This window comes from Aethina tumida, chromosome 3 (genome assembly GCF_024364675.1).
Source record: "Aethina tumida isolate Nest 87 chromosome 3, icAetTumi1.1, whole genome shotgun sequence".
NCBI classification, from domain to species: Eukaryota; Metazoa; Arthropoda; class Insecta; order Coleoptera; family Nitidulidae; genus Aethina; species Aethina tumida.
Window position 1 is genome coordinate 14,752,318 of NC_065437.1, and position 17,341 is coordinate 14,769,658.

The following is a 17,341-nucleotide window of genomic DNA, read 5'->3' on the forward strand; positions in this document are numbered from 1 at the left end:
TATATTTTTATAAAATTTTATTATTAATTATATAAAATATACAAAACATATTTATAAATAATCACATACATATTTAACAATCAGTCTATACAACGTCTTAGACGTATACAATAAAATCCATCAAAACTCATCTCGTTCCTTTAAAACAATCTGAATTCATAGTTAAAACAGTGGGAATAGCACAATATTCACTCCTTAAACTAACCCTGCTGTTAATTTTCTGTTGTGTACTATAAAATAAAACGACCAAAGCTGCAGTGGAAATTAACGAAACACCCAGAATACCCAACATGTAAACAATCACCAATTGTACAACAGGTAAAATGTGACAAGTCCAGTTTATAATCTGGTAAACAATATCTGGAAACTCGCCAGTGGTTAATTCCAACCAAAACAACGGAACGTGCAAACCGTTAAAAGGTCGAGTTCTAGAGTTCAGTCTTGTTTGTCCTACGTCTAAATTAATCTGTAGCCTTAAGTGCCCTTCCAAAGGAACCCCCAGAATAGGATGGACCTGTGCGATGCTGTCGTGTAATTCCACGTCAGGTTTTAAACCGTTGACTTGCTCCAGAAGCATCGGATCGGAGTTGAGGAAGTGCGGAGGCGACATCGTTATAGGAATACCATAATAGCAAGGCGACAAATGTCCCAAACCCTTAGGGAGACAACGTCCTTTAACACAGTAACAGGCATTTTCCGGATTTTCCTCTGGAGTGGCTAGGAAGTCGCTAGAAATCCGAAAGTTGTAAGCGTCGAAGCCCTGATTACTTTTACCCCGTCCACTGTAGACTAACGGCACGGGTCTGCAGAAGGCATTCCTGAAGATCTTGATGGTGGTATTTTCGGGCATGAAACTAGGCAGGATGGTTCCTTCAAACGCTCCGGCGATGAGCTGGCAAGGCTTATTATCGGGCACGGTTTCATTGTCGACGGGGTCCACCCAACCCCAATGCCTCAAACCGGGAGAACCGTTCCACTCCACTATGTGGTACGGCCTCATTTTATCCTCTTCGGACAGAAATTCATGCGGGTGGGGATCTAATTCCGGAAACGTGCTTATTTTCACCGTATTGCCATTGTCCACGCTCAGCAGCTGTAACCGTAAAATTTTAGATTTGTCTGAGGGGCGGGTTCGTCGGTGTACTCACTCTGTCTAAGATGCCGAACTTGTCGAAGTCGATCCAGGACGGGATAAATTCGTTGGCCAGCTCGACTAGACGATCCTCGTAGCCCCACAGATATTCGTCGATTGTTATATTTAAAAACGAGGGAGACCCCAAAGTTGCCACCAAAGAACTGAATCCGAAATTCGTAAAAATCGACGCGTCATTTAGAAAAGCTTGTATACCCTGAAATAAGGTTGTAAACAAATTAAGTAAACAAAACGTCATGTGATAAAAAACTAAACTAATAAAAGATAAAGTGAATACTGCTGTACATTAATAATTAACAAGACAATCACCATTTACAACGATAATAAAAGCAATTGCAAATTTAAACATGCATATTTACTCACCAACAGCGGTATGTTAGGCGAAACAATTCTATCAACTAGTGGATCACCCACAGAGCGAACACGATCCAGCACAATCTTTCGCCTTGGATAAAACGTAATGGTACCATCCGAATGGAACGTTGCGTTTTCATTAGTCAAAATTTCCCTGTAATTTGACAATAAGTAAATAATTCGAAATTTTGCGTTCAGCATTTAATTACTTGTAATAATACGGGCCTACTTCCGTAAAATTGAGTTTGGGATCTTCACCTGATAGGAACTGTTCCGAATTTGTCACGTTGAAAATGTGGACTTTAATTAGCACTTCGTAAGGTGGATTGGACCACAATTTAAAAAATATGTTACCTTGTTTTAGTTTTAAAGTCTGCAAATTTAATGTTCATTAATTTAATGTGCTAAAATATAAATGGATTATTATTGCACCTTTTTCATGATCATGTGAAGTGGATTGTGTACAAACGTGAACCACGAGCAACCTAACAGTAGTACTCCTAATAGTGTCAGCCATATAACACCTGAAAAACAAAGTTATATTGCAAACTTTCGATATTAAGCAACATTAAATAGCAACAATTATAATTCAGACGTTCACCATCTCATCAGGCAAAAATGCATAAACGAAACTCTGTACTTAAAACATTAGAGATTTCTAATATTGCAATAGTTGAGAGTTTGATGTCAAAATATCAATTTGCGAATTTATGCAAATACGCACATTGCAATAATTTATTTTTAAAATGATTCGCTATCTTTTTGTAAAAAGTAAACTTTGATAATTTTGTTTTTCCAAATATATTTTTTTTGATATACAAATAAAATATAAATTATCCACACGCATTTATCATTGAAATTGCCAAATTAAAAAATTGATAAAATGCGGGTTTGCGCAAATGCTCCTAATTATAGAAGTTACGTCAAAAATGTCTTTAAATTTTTCTTATAATAGTTCAATTATTTACATGTTCGTCAAGATAAAGGTCGTCATTTTTTTATCAAACACTTTGTTGTTCGACCTATGACACTTAATTTTTGACTAAGTGTGAACATAATCTTATTTTAATTTAGGCACGAAATTATTTGTTGACTAGCCAATTTGTTTACTTTTTAAGCCTTTTAATTATTACTAGACGCCTTTAATGTGAAAACGCAATATTAACGATAATTCATTCAATTAAACCAACAATGATGACCTTTAATTGAAAAACTTAATTATTGACATTAAAAATTATCATAAGTGTTAATGAACTAGTAAATAGTTTTTATTTACTGTGTTCGCTTGTAGAGCTATAAAAGATATATTGATTGTACAGATCAATAACAATATTGTAAATTAAAACCATTACTTTATCTTTACATAATAAATAATCCGAAAATAAAAATGTACAAACGAATAAATCTCAATTAAAAACGATACGCGGACAAGGAATAAAAATAATCGAGGGTTCTTGTTTACATGTAAATTAACCTGTTTAAGTTTGAATTAAGGAAACGTTTTACCATATTCTTTAACATCACAGCTTGATGCAGTTCTTGCACCTTGACCAATATACTTGAAATTGACCGTCAACCAGTTAAAGGTACAGTTATCCACAATGGGTTTTTTTATTGAACATTTGTACCAAACGGAGAAAGTGTTATTGTTAATGATATAATTGTATTAATGCATTTGTTCACCATTTCAAACATTTAAAATATTATAAATTATTATTAAACTATATTAAATTGAAATAAAAATATAGCTGTATGTAATTTGTGATAATTAAAAAAAATATTTTTATGTGAACTAATGAATGTAGGTATATCATATAAGTTTTTATCATCATTAATTAAAACTAAATTAATCGTGCCGTTTAAAAATGTGTAATCATTAATATTCACTAATTACATAGTTATTAATCAAATTAAACAATAATACTAATTAATATTAAAGGATTTATCAAATTGAGAAATATTGCAATTATACAATTTGGTTTGCTTAAATTTATTCTGATATTCGAAGAATATCTTTCTTTACATATACAGTGATGTATATAAACAAAGATAAAATATTATCTATAATGTAATAATCCTTTATTAATTGAGATTAAAGTGCAAAATACGCATTAAATTGTGGGAAAATTATTATCGAATTTACTTTTATGATTATAATAAGCAAATTTAATTTTTGTTAATTGGGTTCAAATTTCGAAATTTATTTTTTTCTTACTTTAATCCCGTGTCGTTTTATGACGCAACAATCAAGACCTTTATTAATATCATTAGCAAATTAAAACTATAGTACTGGAAAATTTTGTAAATTGTTCGATTTAATCAGTTTTTTAATGGAATTTTAATTGCCACTTAGTTTTTTTTTTAAATAATAATATAATGGCAATTGAAGTAAATGTTACATTGTACGTTTTTTAAACATTTTAAAATTGACTTTCGTATACAAATACAATTCTTACAATAGTCAGAATTGCTATTATTAAATCCATTTAAATTTATGATTATCATTCAATTCTTAATCGATGTCAAACTTCAATATTTGTTCAGTGCACTAATTATGTCATTAATGAAATTATTTTTATGTCTCACAATCAAATACATGAAATAATCTATTAAATTGATAATAAAACAAGTGCAAACATTTTAAAATAATGTTTAACAGAAAAAAAAATGTCATTCTAGTTTTTCGAATTGTACACGTGGGTATTTTGTAAATAAAATATTCAAATAATGTTTTTCATCGAAGGTTGAAAATACGATTTTGAATTTTACAATTTTCAAACTCTTTAAAACTGAATGCAAATCATAAAAATATACAATATTAATAATTTTAAGAAAATTGCATGATTCAGGTCTCAATATTTTTGTTCTATTTTTATAGACATTTTTAAAAATATGATTAAATTGAAAGTATATATATATATATATATATATATATATATATATATATATATATATATATATATATATATATATATATATATATATATATATATATGATTTAGTCTTTAATTGAATAATTTTTCAAATAGAATAGATTTTGTATACACACTTGAGTAGAAAGAATCTGATTTATTGTTGAGAATATTCAGAATCACACAATTTTTTAATGTTAAATTGAAATTGTATATGATTTTGCCTTTAATTGTATAATTTCGAAATATAATAATATTTTATTTTGTATATTTTAAGCGCACTTGAGAATCTCATTCTCATTTATTGTTGAATGTTCAGAATATTTAAAATCGCTCAAATCTTTTTTATAAAGATTAAATTAAAATTGTATATGATTTAACCTTTAATTGTATAATTTTCAAAAATATTGTAAATTGAAGTTCACAATTTATAGAATCGCACAAATAATTTATTATCTAATAATTAAATAGAAATAAATTATATATGGTTCAACCTTTAATTGTATAATTTTCAAATAATTGAAAAATGTTTTTTTTGTATATTTTAAGCTCTCTTGAGTAAGAAGAGTTTATTTTTGAAAATACAAAATTTTTAAAATTCTTTAAATTTAAATATTACTATTATCTAATGATTAAACTGAAATTATATATAATTTTGACTTGTAATTGTATCTTATAAATTGAATAGTGTTTCATTTTGTAAATAAATTCATAAAAATATTTATATAGCAATTTAAAAGTAAACTAATAATTAGAAGATAATAATTTGTATAGTTTTAGCAAACGTTTCCGAGTAAGAATAACCAATTGTTGTTGTGTACTATTGTACGTTCAGAATTTTATGTAAAAACCGCAGTTAACGTCATTGAACTAGTAATTTTTTCACAAATCGCATATTTGTGCACATCAAGCCGACGCATAATAAACACGGCGTTAATCCAGAAGTGAAGTGAAACGCCAAGAACCGACCGTGACTAAGACATTGAGATTTATTTATTCGCTTTGTTTTATCACTGTTACAATCGTTATTATGTGTATTGGACGCATGAATTAATTAAATTGTTCAACCATTTTCTGTTTCTAGGTGCACGAGTTCCAATTCGTGCATGTGAAGAGGAAATAGATTTCAATTAATACAACATTTGTTATATCGTTATTATGTATATTGGACGCATGAATTAATTTATTGAGATTGAGATTTATTTATTCGCTTTGTTTTATCACTGTTACAATAGTTATTATGTGTGGACGCATGAATTAATTAAATTGTTCAACCATTTTCTGTTTCTAGGTGACGAAAACGAGCTGCACGAGTTCCAATTCGTGCATGTGGAGAGGAAATAGATCTCAATTAATACAACATTTGCATCGCAAGATGATGAGTTTCCACACGGCGTGGCATAAAAAAATAATAATTTATCTGATCGTATGCAATTCGAATGATAATTAGCAGCAACTCGAAAAGAATTTTGATTAGTTCGCCTCGCTTAGAGGCTCTGTGTACGTGCTGAACCGAAAGTCAGTGTGAAATTTTCGAAAATCAAAAAATATACTCACTCGTTCGCGAATTGAATTTGTAGTGGCTCTTCATGGTGACGGCAATCCGTTCTTGGGTTGGGTGCTACGAAAAACTGATCAGTGTCACGTAAATGTTCTTCTCATTAATTTGCAGAAATACACCGTTGACATGTTAAATGGATTAGTACCGCAGGTTCCCGGCGTTTTTAAATATAGTAAACGTTTACATGTTTCTTTCGAGTGGGGAGCGCGACAGATAATTGACGTCCGCGAGGTTAATTTTCAAGAACCATTAATCTCTCCCCACCGTCCCATCGACTTATTTACTTTATTGACGCAATGTTTTGGGTACCCTTTCCTTACGTTCCTTTCGGAATTTTCTCTGTTCCATTGTCAAATTTATTTTTGCAGATAACTTCTATGGAATTTTTTATTGTTTACTATCGCAACATTCATCAATGACAAATTGTAATACTCTTTACAAGTGCAAATCTAATAAATTTTTGTCTGTATTCAATTATATCCCATGTATGTGTATATTCGGAGTTTTATTATTAATTTTTTCTAAGTTCATGTATAAGTTTCTTATTATGAATCTTTGACAATAGTACAAGCAAAATTATTGCAGTTTTCATGAAATATATGACGATATTTATTGTCGTAAAGTTTTTTCCAAATCCTAACACAGCACATTAAAATTGGTAAATAAAGTAATTTCTGAGTTGTTCATTTAAAAGGACAATAACAAATCAACTTTGACACTTCTAAAATAGTGTTTTTATTTCGTAATTATAATTATGCGCATATTAAGACATCTTTAATGAGTTTGGTAAATGTTTTTTTTTTTTGAGAAGTCGTCATCATTAAATTGACAATAAACAATTAGTATAAATATAACTCATTTATATTTAATATGAAAATTTCGGCTATATTAAAGTGATATTTATTAAGGAATGTTCGATAATATGGTTATGACATAAATGCAATATTTCAAAACATTGATTAATTTTGGTTTACACATAAACGATCTACTAAATATAGACTAACATTACTATTAAGATTTATGTGCGTTTACAAAGAAATACCTAACTTTATATTAGTTACAACATACAGCAGTAGTGTCCATAATTATTGCAACTTATTAAAATATATTAAAAATGTGAGGATACCAGTACCTATAACATTTATTGATTTTTTTGTTATTGTTGCAACTGGTCAATTTAATTTTATTCTTTAAAAAAATGCTTACTTTTTTATTTTTCATTGGACAAAATTATAGCAACTTTGTACATTACGGTCTTTCAGAACAGGAGAAAAAAAGAGCCTGTTAAGAGTTTACGGCTAAATAATTTAATCATTTCTCGAAAGTGGTTAAGTGATAGCTACGAAAAGAAATGTCTCAGTTAAAAAAAAGATAACTGCACAATTGGAATGTCAAAAAACAATCCAATCTTATCGTCAACCTGGAGGAAATGGGATTGGCTGAAATTAGTTGAAAGACTGGGGTTAAAGTAAATTTAGCCTCAGAAAAGAAGAACCCTACAAAAAAATGTGAAAACCTAATTTTGACTTGCTTAGGATCACATTTACTGGATCATAAATTTATAGTGATTATGTTAAAGATCGTATAGGAACAAAACTACACTAAAATTTTTTTATACCCATAATAAAACATGGTGGGGGTACAATTACAGTAGGGGGATGCTTTAATTCTTCTGGTCTAGGCCCTCTCAGACTGATTTATGTATAGCAATATATTTGCTTCCATATATTGAAGAAATAATGCTCTCTCAACTCAACAAAACGATTGTAAACACAAATGGTTAAAAGACCAATGTTTTGTTTTGCTCGTCCCAATCTGCAGACCCTATAGAGAACATGGGGAATTATTCGATTTACATATTTAAGTGAAACCATTACAGCAATTTAAGAAACTTGAAGACTTGTCGTATATTCGCAAGAGTTATGGTTAAAATATTTAACATACTAAAAATTTACTCAACTAATGACCACTATCGTACATATTTTTAAACAATTTGCAGATTAATAGTAAAAATTTATATATGCAATTCATGCTGCAAAAGTTTTTTTTAATTGTACTTACATTACAATCATTTACATTACAAAATTAATCATTTGATTGAAAATTGATTTGAACAATAAAATTGGTTGTACCTTGTACATTTGCAACATAATATCGAAACTTGCACTTAAGTGAATATCGTCAATAGATTTTTCTGGAATTATACAATTATTGAACAAATTCTTACACGCTTTGTATTTTAAAGTGTAATAATTAATACCATATTGAACTATTTGATTAATTACTTTCGTCTAGTCTTTAGTTGCATAAAAATGATAAATTATGTATACAATGTCAAACGTAAATTTGGTCACAGTCAAAATATTTATATTTGATATATCCCAAAATTATGATAACCCTTGAAATTAATGTTTTTTAAACATTGATCCCTTTCGTGATACTTATTTTTGCATAAACAATGAAATTTTTCTTGGAACAAACGGGAAAAAATTAAACTGTAATAAAAGTTGTAAACACGTAATTCAATTAAGTTAAAGACGTTAACGTCCTAAGAAAAATATTGACGGTTCTTGGTTACTACGTCCTTAGTATTTCAATTACGTTATCAGGTACTAACTATAATTAAATATATTTTTTGTGTTATTCAACCTTCATTATTTGTGGTATTCATGACTCCATTGAAAAATTTTATATATTTGTTTTTTATTTTTATCCTTTCGCCCACTTCTAAAAATAGTTCGTTGTTGTTGTGGAATTATTTTTTTTATTTGTTATGTTTACGTTAATACCTGTGGTTTCAGAAAAGAGGATTTACGCAAATTGTGTTGTGTTTATGTGAATATTCGGTAATTATTATTTTTTTCTAGTTGCTTGACAATAAGGTTCTTTTAATGCTGTGTTTGAATGAAGTTTATATATGCAATAACATCTTTATTCACTTCATTAATAATGTTAACATGCCGCATTACGTGCACAATTATTAAGGCGACAATAAAATATTGTAACAGTCTAGACTAAAATTAAACTATAGATTCATTAATGTTTTGTAGCAAATTTAAAAATATGTGATATGAATGTTTCAAAATAAATGTTCAAAACAATGCTTTCGTACTTTGTGACGAATCCATTGTTGATTTTATCACGTAAAAATTGATAAAATGTTTCATATTGAAATTCTTCCTTCAGTAACCTTGAAAATATTGACGCGCATTGTTTCTGCTTGCGAATGATGCACGCTTAGAAATTTGACGTAGTTAGCTAATTACTAGCGCCACAGTGTATGTTATCAATAGTTCACTATAATAAGAAAAATTTTGAGTAGCCAGTTCAAAATATATATGTAAACGTCACAAATTGTTATTATAATAATTTTTATAATTGTTTGCAAAAATGATGATATTGATCAATTAAACTATATTAAAACTTATACATATTATTTTTTTTCAAACATATTTGACATGAATTATAAAAGTTACTTTTTGAACGTCCCTCGTATTTCAAATGTGTGATTAAACCTTATACAATTTATAGTTTAGTTTTCTACATCTAGTACAATAGTTTTGTTATAGATGACGCCACCTGCTAAATATTGAAATCACTCAACAGGTACACAAAAACATAACCTTAACAAATAAGGTTAATATTTTAAATATATTTAAAACTATTTTACAGAATTTTATAATGAATAATAATGAATTGTTTATGAACGACACATTCGACAATTTCACATTTGTTGAAACCGAACAATTGTTATCGAAAAAAGAAAGTGAGAAAGCACAAAATAACACACAAGATATTTTGTTGGATGATTCATGTTTTTTAACCCAACCCGACCAAAACAAGAAAAATGAACAAAATTCGTGGAGCGAAGACTTCTTTTCCACCACAGATTTTGCTTCACAACATTCACCAGCTAACAAGCAGAAAGTATCTTCTGAATCTTCTGAAGAGGAACCGACTGGTCAAACAGTTATAAACAAAAACAGTGACAACAATAATCAAATACAAATAAATACGGTTTTTTCTTCATCTGAAAGTAATGAAATTAATTTTTGTTCAATTGACTTTTCTGAGTCCTTCGAACTGGACAGTGTTAAAATAAATGTTGATTACAAAATAAGCGATAGTGAAAGTGGAAAAGTTATTTGTGATGGAATTGGGGACAAAAGTGCTGAGATTTTAAGTGCTTTGTGCTGTGATAATGTTAATAGTACATTTGTGGTTTGTAATAAGAAAGTGCGAGAGAAGTTTTCTAGTCAACCAGGTACAAAAAATACTAATCCTAATAATTTGAAATGTAATCAGAATGTACTTTCTGAAAAACGTAAACATTCCGAATCAGACAATGAAGATGAACCAAATAGGAGAGTAAAAAGTCCAAAACTTATAGAGGATGAAATTTTAAAGCCAAATAATGAAAAATATAACTTTCCTAATGTTAAAACTGCAGTAACATGTTGTGATAAAATAAGCCAAGGACCAAGTAAAGATGAAGTACAAACAAAAAAATATACTGATAAAAGACTGCATTTTTTAGATAATGAAAATATTGAAAAAACAAATTATGATGATAATGAAAAAGACAACATTGATAATGTTGAAGATAAAAGCCAAATTTGTTTAAAAATTAAGACTGCAAAACCCACAGATGATTATGCAAAACTTGAAGAAAGTAATGATAATAAAACATCACCAAATATTATTGTTAATATTGATAATAATGTGAAAAACATTAATTCGCAACAAAGTCATGAAAATGATAACCCCCAAAAAAAAATATTTTTAAAAGGTGATCCGATACAATTATCATCTTGGGGACTTCCAGAGATCGTTTTAGAAAAATACAAAGCTCGCCACATAGAAAACATGTTCGAGTGGCAAGTAGAATGTCTGAGCAACAAAAAAGTTATAGAATCCTGTTCAAATTTAATTTATTCAGCGCCAACATCAGCGGGAAAAACATTAGTTTCGGAAATATTGGCCATAAAAACGATATTTGAACGACAGAAAAAGGTTATTTTCATCCTGCCGTTTGTGTCCATCGTCCGCGAAAAAATGTACTACTTCCAAGACATATTGGGAAGTAGTGGGATCAGAGTTGAGGGATTTATGGGTTCTTACAATCCACCTGGGGGTTTTCAAGCGGTACAAATGGCAATTTGTACCATGGAAAAAGCTAACAGCCTTATTAACAGACTTTTGGAAGAAGGAAAGTTAGGGGATATCGGGGCGATTATCGTAGATGAAATGCATTTATTGGGTGACATCAGCAGAGGATATTTATTAGAATTGTTACTGACCAAATTAAAATACATTTCGTTGCACGATCCTGATATTAAAATACAAATAATCGGAATGTCTGCCACTTTACCTAACTTAAGCACTTTGGCCAAATGGTTGGATGCAGAATTATACACCACAACATTCCGTCCGATTCCTCTGGAAGAACTTGCTCATGTTTCTGGCGAAATTTATAACACAAAATTCGAATTAATCAGAAAAATTGAACCTTTACAAGACGTTGGAGCAGACACAGACAATATTTTGCGACTTTGCCTAGAAACTGTAAAAACGAGTTGTTCAGTCCTGATTTTTTGTCCGACGAAAAACTGGTGTGAAAGTTTGGCTCAACAAATATCAGTTGCGTTCCTTAAACTTGGCAAATCAAAAACCGATTTAGGCAACATGTTAAGAGATGAATTGAAGCCAAACATGATTATAGAAGTTATGGAACAACTAAAGTATTGTCCTGCTGGTTTGGACGATGTACTCAAAAAAACTGTGTCGTTTGGAGTAGCTTACCATCACGCTGGTCTTACCATGGAAGAAAGAGACATAATTGAAGGAGGCTTTCGTAGTGGAGCCATTAGAGTTCTTATCGCCACTTCTACGTTGTCTTCAGGTGTGAATCTTCCAGCTAGGCGAGTCATTGTGAGATCTCCCACATTCCATGGTAAACCCATAGATGTTTTGACGTACAAACAGATGATAGGACGAGCAGGAAGAATGGGAAAGGATGAAAAAGGAGAAAGTATTTTGATTTGTCAGAAAAACGACTATCAAATCGCCAAAGAACTAATGCAGGCACACTTGAAGCCTGTATGTAGTTGTCTTGAAGGTGCCGGAAAATTGAAACGTGCTATTCTGGAAGTTATAACAAGCAAAGTTGCTACGTCTCCAGAAGACGTCAGTTTATTTACAAATTGCACCTTATTAGCTGTTGAAAACGAAGAGCAATCCGAACATTTGGAAAACCCTATAGAAGAGGCTGTGAATTTCCTCCGAAACAACGAGTTTATTAAGTTACAAGCCTCAGAGAACGGTACACAAAAGTATGTTGCCACATCGCTTGGAAAAGCTTGTCTGTCTTCATCAATGGCACCGGATGAAGGACTCGCCCTTTTCACCGAACTGGAGAAAGCCAGACAGTGTTTCGTACTGGAAACTGAGCTGCACCTAATTTACTTGGTTACCCCGTACAGCGCGTGTCATTCCTGGGGCAACATAGACTGGATGTTCTACCTCCAACTGTGGGAGAGACTTCCCGCCAGCATGAAACGAGTGGGAGAACTCGTAGGCGTCCGCGAATCATATCTAGTAAATGCAACGCGTGGACAAATCCAAACCCAAACCAATAAGCAGTATCACAAACTTCTGATACACAAGAGATTTTTCGTGGCTTTGGCCCTGCAGGATTTGGTGAACGAGAAAACTTTGGGAGAGGTTTGCGCGAAGTTCAACTGCAACAGGGGCATGTTGCAGTCTTTGCAACAGTCGGCGTCTTCTTTTGCTGGTATGGTTACCGCTTTTAGCAAACAGCTGGGTTGGACAAGCGTTGAAATACTCATATCCCAATTCCAAGATCGTTTGCAGTTCGGTGTTAGTCGTGATCTGTTGGATCTAATGCGTTTGCCTATTCTTAATGGGAAAATCGCTCGGGCCTTGTACAACGGTGGTATGGAAACTTTGATACAATTGGCGAATTCTGATGTTATGACGATAGAGAACACTTTGAACACTGTTATGCCGTTTGAAAGAGAAAAGGAACGTGAAGGTGAGAGTGAATACGAAGCTAGGCGGAGAAATAAAATCAAGAATGTTTGGATAAGTGGTAGAGAAGGTTTGACCGTACGCGAAACTGCCGAAATATTAATTCATGATGCCAGGAACTACTTGAAAATGGAGATGGGTCTTGCTGACGCCAAATGGGAGCATCAGAATGAAGCAGAGAAACTGAATAATAAAGAACAGGAACAGAGGAAAATAGATGGTACTTTACACCAAGAATCATCGAATCATGACATAGGGGAAGATAAAGAACAAAATTTTAATGAACAACAACATGAAAATAATGTCGACAAAAGCCAAGACAAAGAGAATCATGACATTGGGGAAGATAAAGAACAAAATCTTAATGAACAACAACATGAAAATAATGTCGACCAAAGCCAAGTCAAAGAGGAGAATTTAATCTGTGATTATAAGGATGTTGAATCAGATTCTTCTCAATTCAGCGTCTTTAATGAAAGTTTTACTCTTCAGTTAAGCTCTGACAGTCTCACAGAAGATAATTCACCAGCACAAACGGATAAACAGGAGGTAGAAATTAAAAATGTTTGTTCTGCTTTGGAGACCCTTATAAATGAATCTAATAACATGAACATGTCTGATGATATTTTTACCGAGTCGTTTGATGAAAGCAAGTCTCCCTTGAATAAAATATCCAGAACGAATTTAAATGATGCTGTCACTGATGCAAATATGCCCAAACAGAAAATTGTAACAAAAAATATCAACCTACCATCATGTTCCAAAACTAACGTGACATATATTGAAGATGCAATTGAGAAATTTTCTATTATCGATGTGTGTGGGAATGACATCTTGTTCGAGAAATTTTGTGGCGACCTTCTTTGTGTTAGCTCTTTCTCTTTATCTGTAGGATGCACTGAAACTGAAGAAGATGGCAAAGAGGTAAACCTATTCAAAATAATTGCACAAATATTCATAAGCAACGTTTTATTTTTATACAGGTTAAAAAAGTCGAAGGAATTGCCATTTCCTGGGGAGACACCGTAGTTTACTATTTATCCTTGGAGAATCATCTGAAACAAAGAGTGCTCCAACTCTTGAAAACCGTCATCGAAGACCGAACCCTCAACATTAAAATCTTCGATTGCAAGGAACAAGTGAAGTGCTTGAAAAAGTATTGTAACCTGGATATCTATGGAGACATGGAGGATCCAAAAATTGCTGATTGGCTTTTAGAGCCTGAGGAGGCTGAGAAAAATTTGGACAACTTGGCTATGTTATATTATCCGCAAGTGGCGTCAGTGTTAAAGTTACTGGGAACCAGAAAAGGAGTAGGTAGTGTAGGTTTGGAAGTTCGTACCGCCATCCATTCTAAATTAAGATGTTGTGTGGAGTCGTTAGTAACTTGGTACGTTTCGGACGCTTTAAAAAGTTTGTTACTTGAAAAAAGCGCACAATTTTTGAACGTTTATGGTACAGTTAAAAAAGGCAAATCGAATTGTTGTTATTTTGTGGTGATTTTAGGGGTGGAAATGAAATGTTGTTTGCTGCTGGCTAAAATGGAAATTGCTGGAATGGGCGTAAGTCGTGTCAAATTACAGAAACTTGCGGATGATTTAAGGCAACAGATGGAGAATATTGAGAGGAAATGTTTTTCGTTGACCGGAAGAAGATTTTCATTATCATCTCCAATCGAGGTTTCCAGAATTTTAGGTATGTAATAGGATTATTTATAAATACTCATTGTGAGTAAATATTTTGTCTAGGCATGCACAAAGGCAAAAAAGTAAGTACCCGAAAAGAAGTACTAGAAAAATGCGACCATCCAGTAGCAGGTCTCATTATCCAGTGGAGGAAAATCAGTTTTACAATGACCAAAGTCATTTACCCCTTTATTCAAACTGCGAAAGTTGATCGCCTTTTTGGCTGTTACATAACTCATACAGCTACAGGGAGAATAACCATGCACGAACCGAATATACAGACCATACCGAAAAACTTCGATATAGTTAACCCTTTGACCAAAGAAACTTGTGTGATGAGTTGCAGAACCGCTTTTGCGGCTGCTGAAAACTGCAGTTTGGTGTCTGCTGATTGGTGTCAGTTAGAACTGAGACTGTTGGCTCATCTTTCCCAGGATAAAATCTTGAAGAAAATCATGAACAGTCCCGGAGACGTTTTCAAATCCGTTGCCAGTAAATGGTACAACGTCAGTGAATCTGATGTGGATGATAAGTTAAGGCAGAACGCCAAACACATTTGCTACGGAATAATTTATGGAATGGGCTACAAAACGTTGGCGGAACAACTGAGTATCTCCGAGGAGGATGCTATGGAATTTATGGAGTCGTTTAAAAATGCGTATCCGGGTGTTCAAGTATACATACAGAAAACTATAGAGGAATGTAAACGTAATGGATATGTTGAAACTATATCTGGAAGGAGGCGGTATCTTGCTCACATTAAGGATTCCAACGTTGTGTTGAGAGGTATTGAATTTTTAATTTTGCTTTTATTCTTGAATTTAATTATTCCTTTATACTTTCACATTATGCTTAAAATTTAATATTCAACACATAATTAAGGCGAAGCAAATTAAATTAAACTTGAGTCTGTTATAAATTGAAAATATGTAAATATTTGCAATGAGTATATTTTTGTTTAATACTATTACAAGTTGTTTATTGAATATCGAGGAAAAAATAAATTAATTTTATTAACAGTTTAATCTCTATTAGCATTTATTATCTTGCTATTTAATTTACATATCAGTATAGTGACATAAAATCGATTTTTTCCTCGTCTTAACATTTCCTATTTATTTTTAGGTCAGGCAGAACGTCAAGCGGTTAACACAACTATTCAAGGATCAGCTGCAGATATGGCGAAAAAAGCAATGATAACAATTGATGAGAAACTCATCAAAACATTCTGCAAGTCAAAACTCAAACCTAATCTAGTCTTACATCTACACGATGAACTTATTTACGAAGTGCCCACAAAATATATCCACAAAGTCGCAAAAATTGTGAAGAATAGCATGGAAAACGCTGTAAAATTGACCGTACCTTTTCCGGTCAAACTCCGCGTTGGACTTTCTTGGGGCGAATTAACTGAATATAGTTTGTGATATTTTAGCTTATTATTTTAACTTTATTGTAACTTATTATATTTTACATCACTTGAATTCTTTAAGTAATTATACTTCTGGTTATTAGTGCACAATATACATTTTAATATTCACTGTGTGTCATTTCCTCAAAAACCGTTAATAGAAATAGCTGTTATTAACATTGACCTACGGACGTGACAGTCCGTAATTCAAAAACTGCACATATAAATCGTGAAACTGTGATGCGATCAATCTATTGCTGAATAACTTACGGAATGGGTTCGTCGGATTTGTATGCCGGTCTGGTAAATTGGAGACAATCAGAAATATATTTCCTATGTGGCGTCTGCTTTTTGACATTCAAAGTTTCAACCGTTATTAAAATCAGATCAAAATGGGCGGTTCTAAGTTTCGTTTTCATTGCGTTATTACGGAAAAGTTGCTCTACGATCTGAATTATAAGTATATTCGCACCTATTTCAATAGAAAATCAATTTTTATCCATTCATGGAAAGGATGCAAATGCGGGGGTTGAATAAATACTTATTGAGTTACTGATAATATAAAGTTGGAGGTAAAATGATACACTGAAGTCTTAGGAAATCTTGCTGGAACACAAAAATACAATTAAAGAAAATCCTTCGAATATAAGCGATCGCGAAGGAATTAATTAAAAAAAGAATAATTTTAATTTACTGTGTTTTGTGAGAAAAAAATTAATCCGTTTATGGTGAACACTTTTGTTAATGGACTTTGGTATAAAAATTTAAAACACAATAAATATTACTGTGCAATTTTCATCTTAATTCAGATAATCAATTAAGTATAATATCCGAGATAAAATTTTAAAGGGCGTGCGAAGAATACTTAGCATAAAAGCAATCGGGTGCCTTTACCCCTGGCGTATAATAAAATCGATTTTTTCTAGCATTTAGTATAATTTAGTTGGAAAATTTATAAACGAAACAAAATGTAATGTGGATTCTCGACACTTCTTTACTTTGGTATTCTCTTGCCATACTTGAGTGCATTCGTGCAGAAGACCAAGTAGAAAAACTTTAATTAAGAAGGCAGCAGGTGAATTTCTGTAATTTAACTTATCTTTTGAACTTTTTAAATAATTAAGTTAGTTCAGAAGAAAACAGCACGTTTACTGGATATTGCGTGGCAGAATACACTTGTTCACAGATGCAATCTTGTAGTTTCTCTATAAAAAT

General features: G+C 31.8%; 2 protein-coding genes across 4 annotated transcripts; one reads left to right on the forward strand and one right to left on the reverse strand.

Moving 5' to 3' along the window:
* Positions 1–4: 4 nt before the first annotated feature.
* Positions 5–6,209, reverse strand: LOC109599695 (lysosome membrane protein 2). The gene is made up of 6 exons (XM_020015715.2): positions 5,977–6,209; positions 1,940–2,031; positions 1,717–1,880; positions 1,517–1,661; positions 1,149–1,349; positions 5–1,093 (listed from the first exon to the last, which is right to left on the reverse strand). Exons 1-6 carry the CDS (start codon positions 6,008–6,010, stop codon positions 128–130), a joined length of 1,602 nt encoding a protein of 533 aa, XP_019871274.2. The 5' UTR covers positions 6,011–6,209; the 3' UTR covers positions 5–127.
* Positions 6,210–8,816: 2,607 nt separating this feature from the next.
* On the forward strand, positions 8,817–16,253 carry LOC109599688 (DNA polymerase theta). 3 transcript variants are annotated; one of them, XM_049964675.1, is made up of 7 exons: positions 8,817–8,826; positions 9,550–9,586; positions 9,653–13,954; positions 14,014–14,485; positions 14,537–14,725; positions 14,779–15,501; positions 15,841–16,253. In XM_049964675.1, exons 3-7 carry the CDS (start codon positions 9,662–9,664, stop codon positions 16,140–16,142), a joined length of 5,979 nt encoding a protein of 1,992 aa, XP_049820632.1. In that variant the 5' UTR covers positions 8,817–8,826; positions 9,550–9,586; positions 9,653–9,661; the 3' UTR covers positions 16,143–16,253. The 3 variants fall into 3 exon arrangements, with proteins under 3 accessions (XP_049820632.1, XP_049820630.1, XP_049820631.1); XM_049964673.1 differs by having other exon boundaries at positions 14,014–14,725; XM_049964674.1 differs by lacking the exons at positions 8,817–8,826; positions 9,550–9,586 and having other exon boundaries at positions 9,640–13,954; positions 14,014–14,725.
* Positions 16,254–17,341: the final 1,088 nt, after the last annotated feature.

Coding starts and splice junctions, on each gene's coding strand:
- LOC109599695 (XM_020015715.2), bottom strand. CDS start 6,010: ATGAAGAGCCACTACAAATTCAATTCGCGAACGA. Junction 1,662..1,716: donor GTAGGCCCGTATTATTACAA/GTAATTAAATGC, acceptor GTCAAATTACAG/GGAAATTTTGACTAATGAAA. Junction 1,094..1,148: donor AGTTCGGCATCTTAGACAGA/GTGAGTACACCG, acceptor TTACGGTTACAG/CTGCTGAGCGTGGACAATGG.
- LOC109599688 (XM_049964673.1), top strand. CDS start 9,662: ATGAATAATAATGAATTGTTTATGAACGACACATTCGACAATTTCACA. Junction 13,955..14,013: donor CTGAAGAAGATGGCAAAGAG/GTAAACCTATTC, acceptor ATTTTTATACAG/GTTAAAAAAGTCGAAGGAAT. Junction 14,726..14,778: donor CGAGGTTTCCAGAATTTTAG/GTATGTAATAGG, acceptor TATTTTGTCTAG/GCATGCACAAAGGCAAAAAA.